Source organism: Perna viridis, chromosome 14 (genome assembly GCF_037379345.1).
Source record: "Perna viridis isolate PV_CMFRI_1.1 ecotype Kerala chromosome 14, ASM3737934v1, whole genome shotgun sequence".
Lineage (NCBI taxonomy): Eukaryota > Metazoa > Mollusca > Bivalvia > Mytilida > Mytilidae > Perna > Perna viridis.
Genome location: NC_142458.1, coordinates 20,690,849 through 20,717,264, shown reverse-complemented (window position 1 = coordinate 20,717,264; position 26,416 = coordinate 20,690,849). Strand labels below are relative to the sequence as shown.

The following is a 26,416-nucleotide window of genomic DNA, read 5'->3' as shown; positions in this document are numbered from 1 at the left end:
ATTTTTCTTGAACGAGTCAAGGACAATTGTCACTTCAATGTGAGCATTGTATTAAAGGATGTTTTGCTGAAGTGTGAAAGAGTAATCAAGGGAACCAAGGTTCTGATTTTTTAGAGGATTTCATAGAAAACTTTCTATATTATAACGTGAATGTGAAAATGGATAAAAAACAAAAATTAAAAAAAAATAATAATAATAAATTCGATTTTATTCGAAAGGTGGATAAAGCACGTGGTTAAACAACTACAAAACTAATAAGTTTATTTGAAAGTAAATTTTATTGAAATGAAATGTCGTCTGTGTCAGTGGTATACCCTACATCTTCAGGGAACCATGCTGGCTCTGTTAATAGAGGAAGGGTTGACACAGCAACCAAATCCCTGGGTTCAAAGTACTTCATTAACGTCTCGCTGCCAAAATTGAACGATGAATATCAGCAAGAAAACTCAATAAGGATTATCTATAAAATGTTTTTTTAATTGTATATTACCGTGTACATCCCTTCAATGAAAATTATATTAAGAATGTCAGTGTTTCGATCATTTCTGAAATTCAGTGCAAAACATGTTTTGCTAAACAGGAAATATTTGTAGGCCAAACTGAAATTACAGTTATATTGTTTGCAAAACAGGCCATAAGTAGCTTTCAATTCAGTTTCATCTCTCTTGAAGAACGAGGCTGCAGTATTTTATGATATTGTATATTTTTTTCTAACATACCATGTTCAAGTCATATAACTTTTAATGTTGTATTTTTCTCTTCTTAAACTTATTCAATATATTCGTTTCTGTTTTGGTGACTTTTTTGTGACTCGGTCTTGACAGAGTGTGTCGGGTCGGGACTACAATCCTTACCGGATTTCACTCACGATGCCAAAGACAGAACAGGTCATGTTTACCCCAGAACACCTGATGTCACGCCCGTTTGTTTAGCATTTATATTGCCAGTAGTTAAATATTTTGTGTGGGATGTCTTGTATTTTTTATCAACAGTTTTTATATGATATTTATTTTTATTCAGTTCACTACAATGTGTTCGTAGATTGTCATTGTTTCCTGTGTATTTAAAATAATAACGTGAATGAATAAATTAAATATGTCAAAGAGACAATAACCCCACCGGGATATGAAATGTCAATTCAAGGTAATACGTCCCTTAACTTGGATTTATAAGTATCTGAATTGCCATATTATTGACAATTTAATCAATGTTGTTTTTTTCTCCTGTACGTCTGTGTTACTAAAATAAAATTAAACACATTGGGTAAGACATCATTGATGGTACGGTATTTTTGCCGATTTATTCAAATTTATTGTTGTCTTTTTTTCTATGCTACCACTATTTTGGTCAATGCAGACCAATGTGGGTGTCTTCTTTATTTTATCATTTTGATGATGTTGCCGATGAGAAGTCACATTAACAAAGAAATCTGTTTTTTATATAGATAGCAGTGATTTAATGAATGTTCCCTGTGTAAAGAATTCGATATATCACACAGTAAATTCTGTAATTTCACACGTAGTTTAAATTTGTGCGCAAGTTCCGGGCACTTTTGAAACATTAAATCTAATCGTAATTCGGCATTCGTCATCATATTTTGGTTATTCACTCTTTCCAATATATTATTATCCTATTATAGTATTTTAGATTCTACAACGCTGTAATTAACGTACCCTGGATGTTTATCATACAAAATCGGAAAGTATTCATCTATTGGGACAAGTTGTTTCAAATAGTTACGATTGGTTAATTTTTTCGCACCATTTTTTGAAAGAGCATAGGCGAGAGTCCAGTGACTGTAATTAGGCCAAACGAGAAAATCTGTTCCATTCACACATTTTTCGGTAATACCAAGTAAAGTTTTCCGACCGAGATATCTGAAAATTAATTGTATAAAATACAATGAATCTTGTATATTTCTAGTAACTTAAGAAAGTACAAATAATATGTAATCAGGAGTTGGAGTTTTGACTCGCATAAACATTTAAAATTGTTCGTCGAATCTAAAACGTAGAAGATTCCCTAGTATCAGGCCTTCGATTTTGTCGAAATTTCAACTTACTATCAGAATTGTCCTACCTGCAAATCTAAAGGCTGAATGATATCTGAATCCATATTATATAAAGAAGTCAAATTGTTGTGTAATAATTGAGTAACAATGATGTCACAAAACACTGCTTCTTTTATTTTTCATATAATTGAAAGTAAAAAGAAAACGAGAATACTAGGGATAGTTTTGCAATCCAAAATATAAAGAATAAGATTGGAGCAGCAAAACACATATTAAAATACAGAATGCAATTTTTTGTTTAAATATCAATGAGTTTGACAAATACAGAGAAATTTGTTCATCAGTTCAAAATGTCAATTTGCTATATAGGTATGCGTGCAAAATGTGATTCATGGGTAAAAAGCCTACATATTTTTATTTGTATATTTTGTTTGGAATGTCATAGTAAACAGAGATTAATATGTGGTTTTTCATATAACCAGTGCTTTTAGGAGATACAAACTATATGGAATGCAATGTAGATTTCAAACTTAAGGGTGATGACTCTGTAAATGGCGCTCAAACACAATACTACTTGACTTTCAATGGGGATTATCTCCTAAGAGTAGGCAGATTTGAATGAATAATTACACATTTCATAGTATAGACCCATAAAACAACTTAATTACAAAAATAAAAATATGTAGCCTTTTTTGGGGTGTATCACATTTTTTTCAGATTTTGCATGATTCTTACAAAGACAGCTACTTAAGAATTCAGAAATATTCAGCATTGTAGTTTCCATCAAATAAAATCGTATCTCATCTTATGTAAATTTGTTTCTCTGTTTAATGGAACAAACGAAACAGGTTTCGCGCTACAACTGAATTCATCACTAATTCTAATAAGTTTCACGAGTATAAGTGAATGATAATAGTTATTTAATGATCTTTTATGTGTGTTTTCCTTGTCTGGTCTTTGTCACTGGATTACACTCTTTTGATTTCTGATAGACTATTGGTTTCCTTGATTACTCTTGGCATAAATGCTTTTGAAGCTTTTTAGTTAATCAGTAGCTATAATTGGACCTTTTTGATGTTATTAAATTGATATTAAACAAGTATATGTCATTGGTATTGTATCATTGGTCTCCTGTCAAGTTTATTTTGAATATAAGATAGTACAAATTCTATAAAGACTTACATCAAGTCCCAGTTTGGTAAATACTCCTCAACGTCAGCCAAATAACGTGATATTTTTTTCCTGAACATAGGGAAAAATAATACATCATCTTCTAAAATAAGCACTTTTTGGTACTGATTTCTAAGCATCTGTAATATATATTTATAAATTTGTAAAGACTTAGAATAATAAATTCAAAACGCCATGCAAGGAATTTCTAAAACTTGAGAAAATGCTATTTTGTCAACATGTGATGTTATAAGATTAGTTTGGATTAACGTGTTTACAATCTGATATAACAGAAGTTTGATATACGACCTTAATATACGCAATGTCTAAAACGAAATGTAAATAAGATGTCTACGTACACTCCAAAAACAAAAACATAAACAAACAAACAAACGGACAGACAGATAGACAAGCGTCTCCCCGTTGAAATGATCTGAAATAAAACCCATGCATTATTCTTTCATTAAATTAAAACGCTTGAGTTTAAATAGTTACTTACATCTTCCCAGACTGCATAGTGGGATAGTGAGCATCCAATTTCACCATATGTCATAGGCCTAAAATTTCAATAAAAGCGTCTACAAACTGATTATTAATACTATTAAAATCTTTAAGAGTTTGTGGAATATCACAATGATGAATCTAAATTCAAAACTCATACAAAATGGAGAATATATACAATGTATCAATATTTTTAAACAGTCCTATTTTCGGGGATTTGATACATCGAATATACCCCGTAGAACTCTGGATAAAGGATATTACAGACACTGTGAAGTCAGCTTCATATATTGACCTACACTTAGAGATCGCTGGTAAAGAAAAAACTATTGACCTAACCTTACGACAAACGTGATGACTTATCATTCAGAACTTTCCTTTCATCTGTGGCAACATCCCTTCAGGACCTGCGCATGGAGTTTTCATATTACAACTCATACGTTATGGTAGAGCTTGCCGCAACTACGCAGACTTTTTGTATCGCGCCAGATTTCTTATAATTAAGCTTCTGGAACAGGGTTATGTAGCTACAAGATTGAAGTGATCGTAACAGAAGTTTATGGTCGTCATCCATCATACACTCGTGGATCGTTACGGTGTATCCATTTGTACCATGAAAACTTATTTGTTCAACATATCATAGTTTTCCTTTCCTCTTTCGTCAACTCCGGACTTGACTTTAAAGGTTCTAGAAAAGCAGAGCACTATGACCCTACCGGTGCACCTGTTCCATACTCCCAGTTTTAGTGGAGTCTGAGTTGCTTATTTACTTCTGTTACTCTGTATGTATTATCTTAGTTACTTTATGTTCTTTGTTGTATTTGTCTGTTTTCCATGTTTGGTATATGTCCCTGGATTACATTATATTGATTTCAGTTAGAATATTGGGTACCTTGAATACTCTATCATTTAAATGGTAAGCTACAGAAAATGAGCAACCCAAACACAATATAGTTAATGCACATTTGAAGTGATTTGTCATTTTCAAAGCAAATGTACAGTTAGCAAGTGAAAGACAAATCAATTAAAGAAATTCATTTACTTTTTATTTTTTATCTTTGAATGTTAAACCGCTTTGTTTTTATCGATGAAATATAGAAGCCCTTTTTCTTCAAGAGTTAATCTCCTGTACCTATAGTTCGTAAGTAATGGTCTTTGAAAATAAAAATATTCGTTTGAGTTACACTAAATGCTTTCAATCAGTGGACGCTTATGCATACACATAAGACTTAGCTAGCCCTGCTTAAATTAAGGTATTGTGGAATTCGTCGCGGAGTATTATTGTACTATTGTTGCAATTTCAAACATTTCGCCTGGGTATTAATTTTGCGGTCAGACTTCTTGAAATCTGCGACAATTTAAACAAAAAAAGGCGGTTTTCGTGTAAGTACCTAAATCTATCTCCACGCAAATATTGTCACCTTGACAGTATCCACTCTTCCCTTCACAATTTTCTTCTACATGTGCATGTTATCTGTTTCTTTTTTCTTATGATTAAAACCTCGACCTCAATAAATATTATTTTGAAGCATGCTATGCATTTGGAACATAAACTGAGTCTATACATTTAGAATTATCCAGTCAAACTATACGGAACAATAGATGTGTTGCAATTAACATCCTATTTTAGATATTTCAAACGCTTACCCTACAGATGAAGTTGTTATATCTGGTTTTTGACCCTTGATTACATTCTTTTTATTTGCACTAGGATCTTGGTTTCCTTGATTACTCTTTATCTAATCATTATCCCTGGGTTATGCTTTGTTTGGTTACCGTTTGAATTCTGGTTCCCTTGGTTTCTTGAAGTCCAGAATATTTTATCAATCTAACAGTACATTAGAAAACATGAAATATGTATCTCTGCAACTTTAAACAATATCTTTCTGTAGTTTTTGAATAAGTATAAATGAAAAAGAAAGTAAAAAATAATGATATTCTATTTACATACCTTTTGAAAAATGAAGTAATATCATGAGGCAAAACTGAAACTCCTTGTTGGTCTAAGTCAATTTGTTGAAGTTTCCTATAAATGAAAAATAATAAAAAAAATCTAGCAATCTTTCAAACATTCAATAAACTTATGTTTATAGTGAAAAGCAAAACTGTGTAATTTATGTGGATCATTTAGAAATAACTAAAAGAAAAACAAAAGAAATAGTCTATCAAATTGTATTTCGAACAGAATGATTGGCTTTCTATGGGGAAAAGTTATAAGATGGAATATTGGGTCATTTAAAATTTATTATAAAAATTATTAAATATTCAGATGTAGGTTGATTCATGAGATTAGTCTTATCATCTTTTTTATAGGTTATATAAGGCAGTTGTAGTCTGTTAAAATAGTAGACGTCATAAAGCCAATAAAAAATGTATAAAACAAAAGGAATTGTTCAAAATGGATAAAAGGCAGATAAAGTTTTTAAGTTATTAATGTGCATTAAAAATCACGAATGACTATAATACTGGTGGAAGAACACGTCTTTTTGTTTTATATAAATCTGGTATTCTAGCTATTAACCATATGCACTATATATCAGACAAGCAATGCAATTTTTGTGGTCGATTTCACAAAAAAAAAGTCATAAAATAAGTTATGAGGTCACAATTTTTCTATCTATTATGACGTCATAGCTTACGACTAATTTCACACTTAAAATTCTTTGAGGAAAGGACTGCAAATTCTTGCTTTTAAATTTCGTGTCAGACTGAAATCAACCTCTGTGGAATTTCAAGGATTATAGTTATGTAAACTTTGTTTCTACTACTTAAAAAAGAACTGATGGTATCACAAACCTTCCATCTTTCGCTTTAAAGAAAGTTAAATCTATTTTTAATTTGTCTGCAATCTGTTCTAGTCTTTGGCGTCGTTCTGGTCTCCTATTCAAGTTTATAACGTAAATCTAAAATGTATACGACATGAATATTATGTACAAGTCATATATATTGGTAGCATATGCAGTTATGATATTGCATATCCATGTAAGAAGCAGGCAAATGGTGACTCTTAAACATGAAGAACTTGTCATTGTTAAAATAAATTCAACACAAATATGGTACAGAGTGGTGAAGAGAGATGCATGGGATTGCCCCCCCCTCCCCCCAAAAAAAATGGATATGAAGTGTATTGATTAAGAATTACCAACAAAATCGATCAACAAAAACCATTTCTCATTGAAACACTAATGACTGCCTGAATAAAATGTGCTACCTGGTGATGTATCGGAAAAGGAAAAAAGGAATATGCGAGACTTTCTAGAACATTGGATGTACATGTGCCTGTCTTAATGGTTCAAACAATAATTCCTGAATAACATGTGGTATTTCTTTAATTCTTTCTAAGATTTTTTCAACCATGTTATTAAGTGTTATTGGTAGTTTGCCCAACTGAAAAAAAATGAAAACGATAGGTTTATTCTTTCGTTTAAACAAAATGACTTAACTCAGACATAAAATACTTATTTTTTGGGTGTTGTATACAGTATTGGGGCAAATGCATCATAACTCAAAGATTTGATAGACACATAGACATGGCTCTAATGAAAAGGAGTATTTAGCGAGGTCACAAGGTGAGTATTGGAAAAAATCTTTGTCATTGAAAACTGCAAGCAGTTGAGTAAACCACTAATTTTACAGCCACCGGTGACTGCAAAAGTTAATATACTGAAATGATTTTAATTTGCCAAAGTCGGTAAAGTGTGACAAAAGTTGTCAGTAATGTTTTAACTTATTAATGTAGTAAAATAAGTTACATAATGTTAATTAAATAAATAGTTATATTTAAGGTAAAAATAATGTTATACCTTATTAAATCCTAGTGTGTCAGGTGTGAACATGTGGTAAGATTCCCTTGGCCAATCTTTAAAAATGTAAAACAAAAACTAGCATTAATGTGAATGACTTTAAGCACACCTCACAAAATGATATAACCAACTCAAATATTATACGTAATCAAGATAATTTGTAAGTGGTTAAATGATAAACTCTGGCTGATAAAATCGCCATATAATTGTTTCACATGTAGAGAATCGGTACGTCATTATACAGTAAAGGGCAGGTATAATTACCGGAGAAGAACTACTAGAAATAAAACACCCTTCTGATCAAATTTCGAAATGAAACAACTGTTACCAAAGTAATTAACAGACAACATTTATCTGTCAGTAGTTTGATTTATGTAAGTGTATGTGCCGTATTTCTTTTTTCGGTCCAGTTTGTTTCCTAATCTAGCTTAATTCATGAAATGAACCTATGATTCTTTTAATTCCATTGCAATCGGAGGATAACTTATCATTAACATGAGAAAACCTCACAAAACTATGAAATTCCATTATCGAAGCAAATAATTAAGCGTTGATGAAATCATCTGTGAACTGTTTCGAAAAAAAAATGTAAGGGTGTTTTGTTTTTCCAACATTTATTTGTCAATCGAACACATTTTCATTTGTTAAGGTGAAAACTAACTACAATGCTATCTTATTTAAGTGGCATTTTATCAATAAATACAGGAAAAAAACACTAGTATTAAAGGATGGACATAAAATGCCACCAAAATCTGTGAACATGTATTACGGATAAACCTTTTATCAAATGCATAAGAAACAAATAAGAAAGAAGTTCAAGATTAAAACAAAATATACACAGGAAGTATTCATTTTTAAAAAAAGACACCAAAAGGTGAAACGAATTCCAGCACGTTAGAATTCTATAAGAGTATGTCTGAGGAGCTACATTATGGAATCCACCCACATGTTCAATTCAAGAAATAAAGCCTCATTCTTTTAAGTTGTTCGAACTTTGTGCAAACTGGAATATTATTTCTCATTTTGATATAGCATGTTTAAGTTTTGTTCGATGTTTAAGTCCTATTTGCTCAAATATTCACATCTTGTTCATTTTAATTGTAATTCATTTTATTTCTGTGTCTTTTTTTTTATCTATTCAGTAAATTTTATAAAGTTAAGTTTTTAAATATTGCTCTTCTAAAACATTTCAAATATGGCAATCATATATGACTAAGTGTTTTACAGTAAAGAAATAAAAGGCAAATTATTTTTTATTGGTTAAGTCTTTTCGTGCATTAATAATTTAAATGATATTGTTCGCTCATTTTTTCCTGGATGTTTTTTTTTCATACGGAATCTCGACTTGCAGCCAATTTACTGTAGCCAAACGCTTGAAATCTGTACGTTAAGTAATAAGATGCACTTTCTAAAATAGTATTTGTTTCGAAAGTCTGGCTTCATTCATGTATAGTCAAGCCGTGGTTTTTACCCAGATTCTAAACCTCACCCGTATATCGCTTTGATTTCAATATTATATTACTGTCTTTTGCACGTTGTCCTCGTCATTTCGTTAATTAAAATAATTTTATACGACTTTTATTTCTTCCTCACTATTGACTCCCGATAATGTCGCTAAGACATACAGGTAATGCACGGTAGGAAAGAAAGAAGGCGGAGCCGAAGTGTCATATTGTATCAGTGATCGTATAGTTAATGTCAGGTATTTGCAATTCGAATGTCTTTATATCATGTATACCACCAAAACATATTGTCACTGCACCTTTGTTGTTCAAATGGAACGATTGCAGTATTAATCTGATTTAAGTCACGTCTTTCCACTTCGATTGTAATTATATACAGTGACAAATTATACTTGTTTGTGACTGAATGAAGGGTAATAACAAAGTTCAAATCTAGGCAATAGTCGGAAGAATGGTCTGTATAACAAACGGCAATATCAGCGTAAAAACTTGAAAGTTAAAGGAATTGTTTGATTTAAACAGGTCAAAAATGTATTGATGTCCATATGAAGGGACTTAAGATGTAATCTGATTTGGATGGGTCATCAATTTATTCGGTCTTCGGTTCATATGGTGTCAATGTATGATCATTTAGCCAAAGTAACAATCGTGTATTGACAAACGTCTATATATCTGTAAATCACTAGTCAACTTTTCTTCAATTCCTTACAATACCATTATGATAAATTACCTAAAACAGTAGTTTTGTCACTTACCATTTGAGATAACCTCTGTGATGAGGTATGAAAGAACTAAATGAATACAAGAATTAATAGATAGTAATTCGAAATCCATTTTCCAAAAACTGTTGAATCAAGCATTCGTACACTCTCTTTTTTAACAACACATTTTGCTAAATTTGTACTTCAATTCCCATGCAAGTCTATAAAAAACTCAAGCTTTTATGAACGCACCAGATGGTAATATTATATATACAGTTTATTATTATTGGTAAAATGATAATCTCACACATGAAAGAAGTTCTTTATACATACTGATTGTATGTAAACTATGAGTGTATTGAATCCATTTGAAATATTAATTTCAAATATGGTAAAATGAACACAATTTATTCCTGACTCCAATATTGAAGGAATTATGTGGTACTGTGTTTCATAAATACAAAAATACCAATTACACATATTGCAAATTTCGATATGTTTCCACTAGTAACCTCTTATCTTCGTTTACTTTAGATCCAGATAATATTCACTTGCACAAGATGACCAATCAAGTAATTCATAGCTGTATTACTGTATGACACGAGAAGTTTAGTTACGCAATTATTATTCTTTTATATTTTTTTTATTATTTTCTTATTATAGAATATTCATAGGAAATTTCATTTTCCATTTTCTGACAGGCTGAAATTAGAGGTCAAATGTTAAATTCATATAGATTACGGTAATATGCGTCCATAGTTATCCTATCCGTTCAGGGATCGTATCAACCTGCCCCTGCGATATACTTCATTTTTTTTTAAAGATTCATATACAGTTTATTTACAAATCCTGCAATACAGCGAACTCCCCTTTAAGCCAAGTTTGTGTGTGACGACATACAAAAAACTGCCATTATTCAAATTAAACACTTATAGATAAAATATTCTATATCAATAACATTATCACAATTTATTTATTGCAAGTATCAGCCACATGCACCTCTACAATTATTAAATCAATGAACTCCGAAATCAATACTTGACACGATCGTTTAACTGCACTTCTAAACTTCCCGACTTTTATTTCACACATCGTGGGTTCTGAATAAAGATTGGACAAAAGATGTGGAAATTGGCGTATACACGTGCTTCAAACTGATAAAAATAAGTACGTGTACAATATATTTGTTAAAAAATGCGTAGATTATAATAAACCAAATAGATGAATGTAAGTAAATTTTCTGAGTATTTGTAATATGTTGAAAGGAACTTGCACAACTATGTGACAAAAATGTATGTAGCTTAAACAATACAACGCATATAACACATACCAATATGAGAGGACGTACACATTATGTGATTCATGTTATACAAGTAACAATATATTGGAAGGAGTGTAAATGGCTAGCTAAAATAATGCTATCCATACTATAGACTGCGATACTACATAAACATTAATGAAAATCAATGAAAGCCCTTTTCATTTCGAGGTATAGGTTTTCACCTATTTTACCTCAGTTTGTTCTTGCTATGAAGGCAATTTCGTTTATTACCATATAAAAAATCATAAATTCAGAAATTGCCTTCGTTTGATACTGGGCAATATGCCTATATTTCCATATTGCCCACTTGAGTGTCAACAAAATCGTTTCAATTAATGAATGATTTACATCAAAATTTTCACAACCAAATATTATGACTTTCTCTGAATTTTGTATAATTTCAATATTCATATGTGTGCACGAAACGGCAATCATCTCAAAAATATATCTTTCCAAACTTCTTGTCACCAATTTGAAAGAATAGCGTTTAGCTAGATCCTTCAATCTCAGTCTCCGATCTATAGATGACGTCTTATCTTTAAATAATCTTAATTTTGGGGATCGATGCATCGCATCTACTCCTAAGAAAAACTAGGAAAACTATTGACCAAACTTTACGACAAACGTGATGACTTTTCATTCAGAATTGTCCACCTTTCCTTTCATCTGTGGCAACATCCCATTCATATTACAACTCATATGTTATGCTAGACCTTGCTGAAACTACGCAGATTTTTGTATTGCGCTAGAACTCTAACAAATTGGCTTCTTGAACACGGTTATGTTGCTACAAGAATGACGTCATCACCACAGAAGTTTTGTGGTCGTCATCATGAACTCGTGGATCGTTACGGTGTATCAATTTGCGCTATGAAAACTGATTTGTTCAACGTGCCATAGTTTTCCTTTCCTCTTTCGACTACCCCGGACTAGACTTTTTATGAGCAACTCGGCGGGTGTTTCTTGAAAAGCAGAGGACGCTTACCCTACCGTTGGACATGGTCCATGCTCCCAGTTTTTAGTGAAGTCGGAGTTGCTCATTTACTTTTATTACTTTTATAACTTTTATGTATTATTTTAGTTACTTTATGTTCTTTGTTGTGTATGTCTTTTTCCATGTCTGGTCTTTGTCCTTGGATTACATTCTTTTGATTACCGCTATAACCTTGGTTCCCTTGATTACTCTTGCATGTAAAAAAATAAATAATTTCAGTTTTCCCTTTCGTTGCAGAAATCACATGAACCATTTGAAAATTTATTTTTGTTACAATTCTTTGGTATATATAATATTATGGAGCAGTTTCCACTGCAATTGCTTAGCCTCTCTATACCCAAATTGTCTTTTAATGAAGCCAATATTTTATCCCTTTGAATATTTTTGTTTATGAAGAAATTTTCCCATTATTGCTCACAATTGGGAGTCAGGGGGTATTCATAGAAACTCTGCATTTGTTTCAATTTTATATCCTTTGTCGTCATAACCTTGCCCTCCCGTACAAAATGGGTGTTATTAAATTTTCGAATGACACTTTCGTCTGTGGTAAGTTAATATTGTAGAATTTTAGAATATTCATATGCTCAGCTTTGGAAGCTGCCTTTATTCTGCGATATTGAGCTATCCAATTCTTTTATCGTTTAGTTTATTGAAAACAACTAGAGACGATCTAAAAGAATTAGTATGGGTGTTCCAAGTATTCTTTACCTGTTTTATCCCACTTTGGCAAAATTATCAAAAAGCTAAATTTTTCCGCCAAATTTAAATTCAATTTACCCATAATATTCTCCTCTAGAAGTTTTTCTTTCGATGAATTATTGCATCTATGTATCTTATTAAACTCTGTCCATGAACTCAAGAGATTTTGATAATATTTCGACATCTGCATCTGACCTAAGTCACTAATGTCTGAATATGTACATATGAAATATTCTGTGTCAAAATCTGAGTCTAGTCAGGTGAGCCAAAGTTTGCCCAAGACATTCCAATTATCCAGGTCAGAATTTATTAGATTATACAAACTCTTGACATGTTTTGATTTGATAAAAATTTCTAAGATTAAACATATCAATTCTACCTTTTTCTTTTGGCAAGCAGCAAACCACTCTAGATACTCGGTCTGGTTTACCATCCCAAACAAAAGAAAACAATAACAGTTTTAATCTCCATTCATATTTTAATATTATGCCTTTCATCTCGATTTCATACCCAATCGTGGACAATATAAATGATTTAATATTATTAGGTTATTTAATATTTTTTCATCGAGATGAGCGTGAGAAATTCCCGCGAGTTTATCGTTGTTTTGCTTAATTGTAAGGTTTTAGTATTCTTTTATTTTCACTTTTCTTGACCTAAATATACAAGTTTTATAAGCGCTGCAAAATTTTCTTTCGGGACTATTTTTCAGCGACTTGCTACGTGACGTCACGTATGTTGTGCAGCTGTGATACACATTTTTTTTTCAAAATCGGTTAACTATGACCGACGCGTTTAAATTTTGTGGAATAATTTTGGGATATATTCATTCTAATCGGGTAAGTTACTGTATTGAATCATTTTCAATTATAGACTAGAAAATATTGCTACAAATAAGCCATTGTAGCAGTAAACAAACAGACGGTTATTTTGGGTCGTCAAATATTCCTACGCTGTTGCTTGTATGTCACGCGGGGACATAGAAACTAGCGATAGTTTTCATTCTCATCGAAAATTATCGTATAGCAAGATCAACGGGTTTTAAACAAAATAGCGATAAAATACATAATTAAACCATGTATAATAAAGAAAGGTATTAGTTTCCTAGTGAGTTTCTATATATGGACAACGTTTACTAGATAAGGAATGCAATCTATCATTGACTCAGTTGGAAATTTAAGTTGTACATATCATGAACAAGAATATTTCTTCTTTGTGTCAGTTTGCTGATTGACATAATCTATTGCAGAACTGCTGCAGGCGTGCTCTTAGCGGTGACATTTCTATGTAATGATGCACCTGAATGACAAATCGATGAGATGCGCACAACGGATTAGATGTACATCAGTTGATAGACAAGTGTTAAAAGAAATTACTTCTGAGAGAGATAGATGGCTATTTCTTTTAATCATTTACCTATATATTTTGATAACGTATATTTTTCATCTGTGGCAATATCCCTTCAGCACCTACGTAAGGGGTTTTCATTTCACAACTCCTACATTATGCCAGAGCTTGCCGTAACTCTTCGTACCGCGCTAGAATTCTTACAATTAGACTTCTGCTTCTGGAACACGGTTATTTTGCTGCAAATTTGAAGTCAACACTACAGAAGCTTTATGGTTATCATTATGAACTCGTTGATCCATCTACACGATGATAACAGATTTGTTCAGCGTGTCATAGGTTTCCTTTCCACTTTACTCTACTCTGGATTTTTGTTTATAAGCAAAATTCTTCTGATGTCCGCTACTATCTTAGTTCCCTTTCATATGCTTTGGCTTTTATATACCGTCATAAGTCATAACAACAACAACTAGATGGGTATTTCAGAAATTGTCCTTTGGTAAAATGACTTGTACGTTAGTTAAATGGAACCACGCTTGCCTCGATAATATATTGAATATTGAATTGAAAATGTTCGTCTAATGAACGCATTATTTTGTAATGCTTCCGATGATAGTAGTACGCCTCAAACAGTATTTTTCTATGTGCGTTTTTTGCTGTCTATTTCATGTTCCTGGTTGTGTATGTATATTTTCTTTATTTGAGTGTTATCCGAGCATGGTGTTCATTATGATTAACATTTAAACGGGTATCGATGATTGAACTTGTAACGAGGGATTTCTATGCGGACTATTTTGTTTTGAAGGGCACCTTGTTTCTATGGCCGGGATTGACAATTTTTCTTCTCAATACCTTTTGCCTCTGACGAAGGCCGTAAGGCCAAAAAAGTTTTCAATACATTTTACGTTTTATTCATATTTTATTTGTATTTAGTCCTTTTTCACCTTTTAAACGTGGCTATTGTTCACTAATTCATTATTTCCAATTTGTTTTGACACTATTTTTCCGACGTGTACCGCAAAATTCCCAACTTTAATGTCTTAATTGTTCAGTGTTAGTATATTGGTATACATGAATTTAAAAAAAAAAAGATTTTTATTGGACACGTTTTCAACGCTTAAATAGAAAAAATATTCAACTTAACCTCTTAATATAGAATGAGCCAGCTTAGTTCAGAACAAACCTCACTTAAGTATCACATTGCTTCCCACCCAAGTAATCGTGTGGTTATAATATACTTATATGCTAATTTGTCAACTTTTTTTTCTGAAATCAAATCCCACGATATTCCATATATGTATGAAGTTTTTCTCAAAATATCAAGTGGCTGTGATGTGATGTTGAAATAACTATGATGAAGAAACATTTTGGACGAAAAATTAATCAAACAAACGAACGGGTGCACAACATGATCACTATATACCGCAAAGGAGATAGACATAACATCCAGGCACATTTCCATGAGTCATTTCGGACCAGTCAAAATTATTTTGCTTACTTTGTGGATTACATTCAATTTAATATTTATTATATTTCCGATCCAAGCATATTACACAATCAATTAACAAGCAAATCATTTTAATTCTGTATAATTTCATAAACGTACTGAAAGAAACTTTTCTTTTTGTTTCAGGCACAACAAGACCCAAAGCGCTATGGTTACCCGACTACAAAACATTCAAAAGACCTTTATGTTTGTAGAAATATCACTTGTAGGTACAATTAAATTCTCCTAGGATGTTGTAATAATAATAATACGTTATTGTCGAAGAGACTTTGTTTAACGTGTCGTTGGATTCATGCTGTCATACGAAGCACATCTAGTTCTAGTGCAAAAACTGCGAATTCTGTATTTTATCATGCGTATCGTGTAAATATATGGCAAAAAACTGAAGTAAATGTTAATGCTTAAAGTACAGTTTGAAGTGCTGGTTTTAGAATACGTGTCAGTGTCCCCGGTTACACCGGTGGATCTTCAATACTAAAATTCCCTATTGGTAAATATGATCAGGGCAATACGTCATAATATTAGCCTTATGTACCAAGAGGTGTCAAGGTGGGGAGTGTACGAGTATGACGTCTACCCTATTTTTTTTAAACAGAAATAATTGAATTCAATCAAATTGGTGGTACACAATTGCATTAGTGTTTAGGATGAGTCTAACAACGAAGCATTCTTCTTTGAGTCTAATTCGATAAAATTTTTCGTTCATTTTAGTTTTTAAGTAGCTGTCTTTGTAAGAATCATGCAAAATCTGAAAAAAAATGTGATACACCTGAAAAAAAGGCTACATACTTTTATTTTTGTAATTAAGTTGTCTTATGGGTCTATATTATTAAATATGTAATTATTCATTCATATCTGCCTGCTCTTAGGAGATAATAAACATTGAAAATCCAATAGATTCTATTGTATTTGAGTGTCATTTAATTTTGAAATCTACAGTGCATTCTATATAATTTTTATCTCCTATGAACATGGGTTGTATAAAAAACCGCATGTTACTTTCTGTTTACCATGAAATTTCAACATATCAAAAATAAAAATATGTAGACTTTACTACCATGAATCACATTTTGCATGATTCTTATGTGGAGTGCTACTTAATCCGACTTCTATTCCTTTTCCCTTTTTTAATTTTTTTTTTCATAAAAAAAACCAAAATAAAACAAAAACAAAAACAAAATGTTATCAAATAAATGTATGAATTTCTATAGTATTGAAATGAAAACCCTTGCAATTTGTCATAAAGTGTACTTGGGTTTTAATTTTTCCTCTTTGAAACAATAGAAAAAAGATTATGACGTTCATGAGTATAATCTTTTATCTCAAACTCTTTTGGATAAATGGAAAATATAAGCTTTATGGAGACTTGTTTATTGATACGAAATAATTTATATTGATCGTTAATAACTATTCAAGGACAATGTTTCTTTTTAATCAATATCTGCTGTATTATTTATATAATATGAGGGTAAAACTAGTCGGAACAATTGCCACAGCTTGTTCAAATAGGAATAAAAATAACAGCTACATGTATACAAAATTAAAAGAATATATTTAGCATTAACATTCTTTCCACGGTCTCCTTTGATAGCACGAGTTCACTTTACAATTATGCAAAGAAACATCAGTAATTGTCTGAAAAACATTAAGCTATCAAAAATTCATCACACACACACACACACACACACACACACACACACACACACACACACACACACACACACACACAAAAAGAGTTAAACCTACTGTTTAATGTTATTCAGCAAACCATTTTACTGAATACTAATACTGTACTAAAAATTATTCCCACCATTTTTTTCACAATAGATCATATTTTACCTGTCATATTTTTCTTCTTTCTCTATCAATTTTCTCTAACTCTGAACAATTATTAAGAAAGTGGTTAAGACTTTGATTCAGACCGATCACCCTCTGTTTAATGATGAACTTGTACGTAATACGTCGAGAAGAAAATCAACCTGGAATTGAAAAAAAGAACATTGTTAATAAAGAGGTCGACTATACAGTAATGACCGTATTGAAAAATAAACTTAAAACATTAAAAGTTTTAGATTCAAACTCTTTCCTGATCCCTCCTCGACAATGTGGCATCGTTTCATGTATTTTGTTTTAAGACGACCTAATTTAAACAAACCGACATACATGTAATGTGTCGTAGCACATAACCTTCATTTGTAGTCAAAATATGTAAAAGAAAAAGAATTTTTGAAATTGCCCTTTCATATTGAATTGGATCCACAAAAACGTACAAAAATAATTATTGCGTATTGACTTCCTGTACTTTTTCGTTTGTTTGGTTTTTCTTTTCCTTGTTTTTAATGAAAAATCGGGGCTCAGGAATAATTTCCGATTTCAACAACTTGAAAATCTTTCTTTGCGTAAACGGCTATAAAGCTATAAGAAACATTTGGTTATTTCACTTTATTCGCATAGAAAGAAAACAATGGGAATATCAGAATTTTCCTCGAAATAACTTGTGTTCGTCCTTGTGTATATTGTAGGTCAATATGATCAAAGAAGTTGAAAATTTCGATGGAATGTGAAATTTTGAATACTCAAAAAAGGGAAAAAAATTATTTACTTGATTTTTTCCTGTTAAAAGTGGTGTAATTTCATAATTTAATATGGTTATTGAACAATATTTTATTAACACAGCAACCGTGTAATAGTAAAGAATCAAAAGGGCTGAAAATAAATAATGTCTTCAAATTTCTTTTGACTACTTGCAAATCATAAAGTCCTTTGAATACAAGCATTTTGGTCAGAATCTTATACTCTGCCAAACATTTAATCCGAAATTCAAAGCAGTATCAATACCTGCCCTATTTATCTTTACGATTGTACCAAGCCGTGTTCTGCGAAATATTCTATTGCATAATGAATGTCGGATTACAAAGTCAAACTTTATCAACATGCTGTTATGTACATGTGTATTTACCAATAAGTTGCTATATATGGAAACATTCTACTAGATAAGGGATGTGATCGTTTGTTAACTCAGATGGAAGGTTTAAGAACCTAACATATTATAATACAAGTTCCGTTAAGGTTTGTTTCGCTTCGCTGATAAAATACCTTACGCATGAAATTTAGCAGCACTGTTGCCGGAGCACTACTCCTAGCGGTGACGTTACAAAGTAATGAAGCAGCTGAATACCGAGTGACTATATTTCCGACATTTCTTGCACAGGGTGGGAGGGTCCATTTCGAAACAGATCGATGGGACGGTCACAATGGATTAGATGTACCTCAATTCATAGACAAGTGTAAACAGATTGCAACTGAGAGTGGAAGATGGCTGAATAGAGATCTGAATGATAATATTTTCCAAAATGTACGTATTGTTTGTCGTATTTCTTCCTATGTACTTTAAAATTGGCTTATAAATTTGACGTATATTTTCATAGTTTTCGTCTTCCATATACCGATTAACACAACACCAGCAATTCGACGGGTCTATCCGTGAGAGTACGAGTCTTATTTGAGGTTAATGTTTCATTCTTACTATTTCTCATTTGAATTCGACATCGGCTCATACGTTAATAACACAAACTATACATCGTACGAAATGTAAATATTATTTTATTGAATGCAAAATTTTATATTGTTTGATAAAGTAAAACTTTGTCTTCCTTATGAATTCCTATTTCTCTTCCCATGCCTCAATGACCCATACCCTATATCATATTGGCCTATACTAAATTCAATGTACAGACTGTTTATTACATCCAAATATTGCTCAACAATGCCCTTAAAGTTGTTCAGTTTCATTCCCTTTTTGGAGTTTTCAAATCACAACTCAAACCTTATTCCAGTGTTTGCCGTAACTATGCAGACTTTTTGTACCATGCATGCTCAACTTCTTACATTAATGCTTCTGGAAAAGGGTTATTTTGCTACAAGATTGAAGTCATCACTACAAATGTTTTATGGACGTCATCATGAACTCGCATGGATCGCTAAGATGTATCAATCTGCAACATAAGCACTGATTTGTTCTCCCGTGTCATAGATTTCATTCCCCCTCTCGTCAACTCAGGACTTGACATTTTATGAGCAGTAGGTGCTTCCGGAAAAGCATATGACGTTTCCTTATCCGTTCTACCTTGTCCAATCTCCAAGTTGAGTCCGAGTTGCTCATGTGATTTTGATTTTTTTAAGTGTTATTTTTGCTATTTCATGGTCTTTGTTGTGTGTGACTATTTTCCTTTCCTGGTCTATATCCTTAAAATATATGTGCTACTCGAATCTTGGTTCCATTGATTACTCTTTCAATGACTTCTTGATTCCTTTTTGCAAGCATCAGAAAATAATAACCTACCTCGATGCACATCATCAAATAATGATTACAACGTACATGTTACTGTCCTATATATTTCAAGGAGTAATCTAGGGAACCAAGGTTATAGCGGTAATCAAAAGAATGTAATCCAGGGACAAAAACCAGACATGGAAAACACATACACGACAAAGAACATAAAGTAACTAAAATCATACATACAAAGTAACAAAAGTAAATGAGCAACTCGGACTCCATTAGAAACTAGGAGCATGGACCATGTGCACCGGTAGGGTAAGCGTCCTCTGCTTTTTCTGGAAACACCCGCCGAGTTGCTCATTAAAAAGTCAAGTCCGGGGTAGACAAACGAGGGAAGGAAAACTACGATCCGTTGAATAAATCAGTTTTCATGGTGCTGATGGATACACCATAACGATCCACAACGATCAAACAAATTGGTGGAAGTTACGCTTACGAGGTTTTAACATTCAAAATCCTAAGACATCTGATGCTTTACTCACCTGCTCACTTTTATCAAAATCTAATATGTGGTTAAGACGAATTTTACTTAAAAATGCAAACATACTGACCTGGTGATAAGATTGTTTTCTGGGTTTAATAATTCTTATCCATAAAGAAAGAAATGTAACTTTTACAAGACACAGTTTGTTTTCTCTGAGTTACCAGTTGAAATCACTTGCCTTAATACTCACGCTAGGCCGCGCATACCGCTTTCATTTCAGGAAAATGAATACTGGGGGTAAGTGCATGCATTACCAGGCGTACATTTCACAAAAAGTCGTAAGTGTGAATTGATCGTAAATTATGACGTTTCAATGCTATTTTAGAAGCTAAACGTACTTTTAGTATATATGTTAATGCTATACGCAATGCATATAAAAAAAAAATGTATTCTCATTAAAGAGATTCTGTTTTAGACACCACAAGACCCAAATCGCCATGGTTATCCGGATCCACGACATTTTAAAGATCCTCAGTTTGTCCAGAATATATGTTCGAAATACAAACAAAATCTCCATGGATATGGTAATAAATCTGATCTTATCATGGAAATCAAAGGTAGTTAGTTCGATCAGAGCTACTTTTGATACGTAATGGGATTTTCACGATCGACATCACATATGTTTATTATAAAAGATACACAATGTTTAAGATATAAACACATTGATGCGTTTTTATATAAAAATAGGTATTATAATATTTAGCGTTGCTGAACTCTATCGAAAAGAAATATTGTACCAAATTGAATTAACATGGCTCTGTATGAATGAATGATTTGAATGAACATGGCTCTGTGTGAAAAAATGATTTGAATGAACATGGCTCTGTGTGAATGAATAATTTGAATGAACATGGCTCTGTATGAATGAATAATTGAGTAATAACATTTTGTATGTTACATTTTTTAAAGTTTTATTTTTTTAATTACTAAATTAAATTATTCTGTTTAGAAGTTCTCATACATTTTTTATCCGACGGAGACTGTTGCCTTATAATGAAAATTATTCTATCAACTGAATATCGGTTAAAAAAATACCGAATTGTCAGCAGTGGAATGATTCAGATACTTTAAAAACATGGCCTAAATGTGAACACATCAAACAGAGACGATATACAAACACAATGTAGCAAATCAAATAAAAAAGATAACAAATAAAAAAACAGAACATAAAGGGAAACAAAACGTTACACAAAAAAACCTAAAGCGCTAGCAATACGACCACAAAGAAAAAACGCTAAGTGGAGAGACTTGGAATAATACAGTATATTACACTGCATAACCAACAAAGTAAACTGAATCGCGCATATACATATGTGTGATACTATTTTAACACTTTGTCATCAGTGAAAAATAACAAATTTACCTTTAGTCTATTGAACTTTAATTAATAAGGTCACAGTACAAAATGTATTGGTTTTTTTCCGTTACTTTTGTAGGGCTTTACTGGCCTCATTGGATGGATACCTCCAACCATGGAGGAAATTTTCCAAATAATCTAGACGCAGGGTCAGAATTCATCGTCCTACTACTACAGTCTATAAAACAATGTACGGGTGGAATTATCCCGAGGTATTTCGAAGTGATGAATGAGCCGGATGCAGCATGGAAATACATATCTTGGAATACAGTGATTGAATTTCACAAAATAGTGGCCAAAAAGGTGAAATTACATTTCCCTGGTGTAAAAGTTGGTGGTCCAACAAAAACAAGCGAAATATCAGGAAGTGATTTAAACACCTTTCGAGTGTGGGGATTTTCAAAGCAGTTTTTAGACATGTCACTTGATCATCTTGATTTCTTCTCTTTCCATCCTTACAATGACTTCATAGTCGAAGGAAATTCCTATCGCTTTGAAGGCATCAACGAAGCCCGACTTGTAGCATTTATCGATACAGTCGAAAATTACGCATATCAAAAGAAGGGTCATTCTGTTCCATTGATAATAAGCGAGTATGGATTAGCATATGTTCGAGGTATTGATAAGAGCAAACCGAGTCCCTTCATTGATTGGGCATATATAAACCAACATAATGCTCATATGTTTACGTATTTGAATTATCGGAACTTCATTGAACGTGCCGTTGGATTCATGTTGTCATACGAAACATATCTAGGTGAGGAATCACTTCACTATAGTTTGTTTCATAAAAACGGAAGCCGCGCAAATGCAGCCAAAGCTTATTTGTTTTGGCACCATGTTTATTACAGCTACAAGTTTCTTAGCGTCAGAAGTCAAATGAATAACAGAGAGAGATCAATATCACCACTAGCAATGGCAAATCCCGACAATGGTGATATATCTGTCCTTTTGCACAACTATGAAAAGTTGCAGGCAAGAATACGTCTAGACTTTGACAACGACTGGTTTGTACCTTCAGTCGGTACCTCCAATTGCCAGTATCTGAATTCTAAAAAGGAACCAGTATTGGACGAATGGGTTCAGGTCCATGTCAATGACAGGCACGTCACAGTTCCTGGAGACTCTAGCTGCATATTTACATTCCATTCAAAGCTAAACTTGCATGACTTGAGAACTGTACATGAAACAACTTATTACGGGCATGATATGGTCATGCCTATATCCAAAAACTGTGCATTCTGTATTTTCTCTTGCGTATCGTGTAAATATACGGCAAAAACGGGAGTAAATATTAATGCAAAAGGTACAATTAGAAATTCTCGTCTTAGAATAGGCGTAAGTCTTCCTGGTAACAGCGGTGGATCTACGATCCCCAAGACCCTCTTGGTAAACGGTCACCGTATAACGACATATTATCAACTTTATGCACCCGGAAGAGGTCATGAGGGTTCAAGATGGGAAGTGTATGAATATAACGTCAACCCTAATTTCTTAAACAGTAACATGAACGAGGTGAATGTTGAATTCAATCAAGCTGGGGGTCATGTATCAACAATTGCATTAGTTTTAGGGCGCGCCTAATATTAAAAGTTTATTTGGGGTATAAGATGCAACATGTTAGGGTTTTAAGCGTCATTTGATAATTTGACTTATTTACCCTGCGCCACTGATCTTTTTTATCTTTTACTTTCCAAGTGGATCCCCTTCTTGCTCTTTTTCATTGAAAACTGTGAATCAAACAGGCGAAGTGATACCACAGAAATACATGTACCCAATAAGCGTGAATTGATGGTCATTGCAGTTTGTCTGTAGTAAACATGCAAGATGTGTATCTTGCAACAAAGGAGGTAAAGACTATGATAGTCATGGTTATAATCATTTATCTGAAAATCTTATCGAGAGAAGGAGACACACGCTTTATAGTAAACTGTTTAATGAATTAAATTCATTGTCAAAAGTTGAATAACGTTTCAAGGGCATAGGCAGTTGTACTTAGTTTTAAAACAATATCTACTGTAGCATCGATTTCATATGAGTGCAAAATAATTTGGAAGAAAGGGCACAGATTATTTCATTCCAATTGTTTGTTGAATCACATACGGGACAAACCTTTCGTTAACTATAAAATATAAAAATATAAAAACAATAGAAAAACTTTAAGACTGACATTCTTTCCAGGGCTTATCACAGTATATATATATATATAATGACTACAAATGCCAACCAGACCTCCCTCTAAATCGCCATCTTAGATCTGCCGGACACACCCAGGAGGATCTCCACAACATTGTTGTGACGATCATAGAACATAATAAAAACTGGTCAAAATGTAAAAGAGTATCTCGGGAAAGCTTTTAGATGAAAAAATTGCAAACAACTTCTCCAGATGGAATTAACGAGAAAAAATAATTCATTTTTAGGTCTTGGTCTAAGGCTGCTACAGCACTACTTGCTATACATCAATACGCCGTACTACTATATTTGGACTTTTTTATTTTTTAAATTGTTTTCCACAGTTAATTGTAACTTTGATAAAAAGACCCTCTTTGTTATTTTCATTCAGGCTCCTCATCAGTTGCTCATGTGAACCTTTGATAAAGGTACAATCACCCACAGCGTACGCGATTCAGCTTCTGAATCTGTTTTGATCTTGAACTTTGTGAGTTTTATGCTCGTTAAGTTTTGTGAGTTTTATGCTCATAGTTTTATGCTGAGGAATGATATCAGTTATCCGAAATATTCAATTTACATCTATGGCAACACCGCCTGCACAAAGTCCAGCGCCCTAGACCACTCGGCCAGCTAGGCTATATAAAAATATAGCTTTCGCTGGCCGGGTCATTCCTCCTCGTAGGATTAATCTAGGGCTGTAACTTAGTACACGATGTATGGTAGTACGGGACAGTTCATTTAGATGTTATTATGTAGGATAGAGGATCAAATTAATGATGCATGTCACAACAAATCAATATTATACAACGTCTCAGAATGTGACGACTCTATTCGCTACACTTCTCCATCGGATCAAATTGATACAGGGAAGACATGTAAACGTATAGAAAGGTCTGAAAAATTCCCAACGATGTTAGAACTGTCAAATGTGCGATGCAAATTTTTGGTCGTTCCCTCCGCGGGACTCGAACTCGTACCGCTGTGACATCTATGAGTACGAGTTCGAGTCACAAGCAAATACAAAAGTTAATAATCTGATCAACCCAAAAGCTTAAATAATACTTTTATTTGCAAATTACATCCATATGGGTCAGGCAAATAAAATACAAAGAACAAACATAAAATACAAATTGGAAATCAAAAATCAATATATATATATATATACAGGTACATGCAATTGTGCAACTTTTGACCGGCATGGACCTCAATTTCGCAATTCTAGTGATTGCTTTAAAAAATCTCATACTGCTGGCAAAAGTTCATATATTTTAAAGGTAGTCACACTTACGATAAGCAAAATTGTACCTACGTTTCAATGAGTTATTTAATTAGTGAAAACTATTTCGTTGATATATGTTGAATTAATACTTCCCGGCATTTTTCATTGTAGACCATTATTGCACCAGTTGATTTACTTCACTTCCCAACCTTCAACAATCATGGTTCTCAATAAACTCACTATAGAGGCATATTGGATGCATTCACACAACTAAAAGCAAGCATTCTACAAGAAAGGACATCAGATACATGAACCAAATTCACCAAAGACTACATGAAAAATTGACAATAACAATATATAAACTACCATTCTTTAAAATAATCAAAACAAATACTCCAGCTCCAAAAATGCCTAGAATTAGGAGTTTATTGCACTCGATTTTATCATTGTTTTACCACGGGCTGTCCATTTATGCCGATATTTTAAAATAATGCGGCATAAATGGTCAGCCCGTGTTAAAATGGAGTTTCCGCGATTCTTTTCTTAATTAAGGGCTTGCTTTTTATTAACCAAATTCTTCAGTAGTAAGTATCATTTTGACGGCGTTGGATGTGTCAATCGTGGTTCTGGCGGTGGCAAATTGAGTTCACTGGCGACGCATATGCAGAGACGACAAGAACTTCTTTCTGAGATATTGATGGAGACCCAAATGACATATACATTAAAAATGACAATTAAATTTTTGCTTTGGATAACATTTGAGGTTGTTTGGATTTCACATAATGTCCTTAAAGTATAAAATGACTACTGTTTTGTGCAAAGGTTGAGTGGTGACTGAGAAATTCATAACACCAACATTTAGAGCTTGCATGGATCTCTACTTACAGTAGACTTTCATACTTGGGCGTAAAACAAACATGAGATAATATTTAAGTTATCATTTATCTTTGATCAATTCATGTTATTTGTTCTGATTGTTATTATTTTGTCTTGGGGTTATGCTTTTTGAATACTCGGATCTTAAAAAAAAACTACAGAAAGTAGGTTAATAGACTTTAACCCTGCTAAAACCAATACATTATCTTATTTCTTACCAACAGGTGATAGAAAGTTTAGACATACATTTTTGTACAGTTGAACAATTAACGATTTGAAGAGGTGAACAACCACTAACACTTTGGGGTTAATTTATCATCAAATTGTAAGTGGTCGACCGAAATTGATTATATCAGTCTGAACGCAACCAGACAACTAGGTGTGCTGCAAAAGCTCAAGTGTACTCAGAATAGATCAAATCTTGATAAAATCTATATATATATATATCA

The 26,416-nt window shown here is 32.7% G+C and overlaps 2 protein-coding genes across 6 annotated transcripts; one reads left to right on the top strand and one right to left on the bottom strand.

The window, feature by feature from the left end:
- Window positions 1–259: 259 nt before the first annotated feature.
- On the bottom strand, window positions 260–18,631 carry LOC148598585 (glycosyltransferase 25 family member-like). 3 transcript variants are annotated; one of them, XM_088562300.1, is made up of 9 exons: window positions 18,614–18,631; window positions 17,357–17,496; window positions 7,486–7,541; window positions 6,479–6,585; window positions 5,634–5,708; window positions 3,681–3,738; window positions 3,194–3,321; window positions 1,674–1,877; window positions 260–410 (listed from the first exon to the last, which is right to left on the bottom strand). In XM_088562300.1, the coding sequence occupies exons 2-9, from the start codon at window positions 17,361–17,363 to the stop codon at window positions 278–280; spliced, it is 768 nt and encodes a 255-aa protein (XP_088418426.1). In that variant the 5' UTR covers window positions 17,364–17,496; window positions 18,614–18,631; the 3' UTR covers window positions 260–277. The 3 variants fall into 3 exon arrangements, with proteins under 3 accessions (XP_088418426.1, XP_088418425.1, XP_088418427.1); XM_088562299.1 differs by lacking the exons at window positions 17,357–17,496; window positions 18,614–18,631 and adding an exon at window positions 9,704–9,868; XM_088562301.1 differs by lacking the exons at window positions 7,486–7,541; window positions 17,357–17,496; window positions 18,614–18,631 and adding an exon at window positions 9,704–9,775.
- LOC148598584 (uncharacterized) lies at window positions 18,482–25,757 on the top strand. Of its 3 annotated transcripts, XM_088562297.1 has the most exons (4): window positions 18,482–18,872; window positions 20,756–20,897; window positions 21,777–23,212; window positions 25,263–25,757. In XM_088562297.1, exons 1-4 carry the CDS (start codon window positions 18,621–18,623, stop codon window positions 25,323–25,325), a joined length of 1,893 nt encoding a protein of 630 aa, XP_088418423.1. In that variant the 5' UTR covers window positions 18,482–18,620; the 3' UTR covers window positions 25,326–25,757. The 3 variants fall into 3 exon arrangements, with proteins under 3 accessions (XP_088418423.1, XP_088418424.1, XP_088418422.1); XM_088562298.1 differs by lacking the exon at window positions 25,263–25,757 and having other exon boundaries at window positions 20,756–20,864; window positions 21,777–23,320; XM_088562296.1 differs by lacking the exon at window positions 25,263–25,757 and having other exon boundaries at window positions 21,777–23,320.
- Window positions 25,758–26,416: the final 659 nt, after the last annotated feature.

Coding starts and splice junctions, on each gene's coding strand:
- LOC148598585 (XM_088562299.1), bottom strand. CDS start 9,782: ATGGATTTCGAATTACTATCTATTAATTCTTGTATTCATTTAGTTCTT. Junction 3,739..5,633: donor ATTACTTCATTTTTCAAAAG/GTATGTAAATAG, acceptor TTGAAATTTTAG/GCCTATGACATATGGTGAAA. Junction 3,322..3,680: donor ACTATGCAGTCTGGGAAGAT/GTAAGTAACTAT, acceptor TATATATTACAG/ATGCTTAGAAATCAGTACCA.
- LOC148598584 (XM_088562296.1), top strand. CDS start 18,621: ATGAAATTTAGCAGCACTGTTGCCGGAGCACTACTCCTAGCGGTGACG. Junction 18,873..20,755: donor ATGATAATATTTTCCAAAAT/GTACGTATTGTT, acceptor ATTCTGTTTTAG/ACACCACAAGACCCAAATCG. Junction 20,898..21,776: donor TCTTATCATGGAAATCAAAG/GTAGTTAGTTCG, acceptor TTACTTTTGTAG/GGCTTTACTGGCCTCATTGG.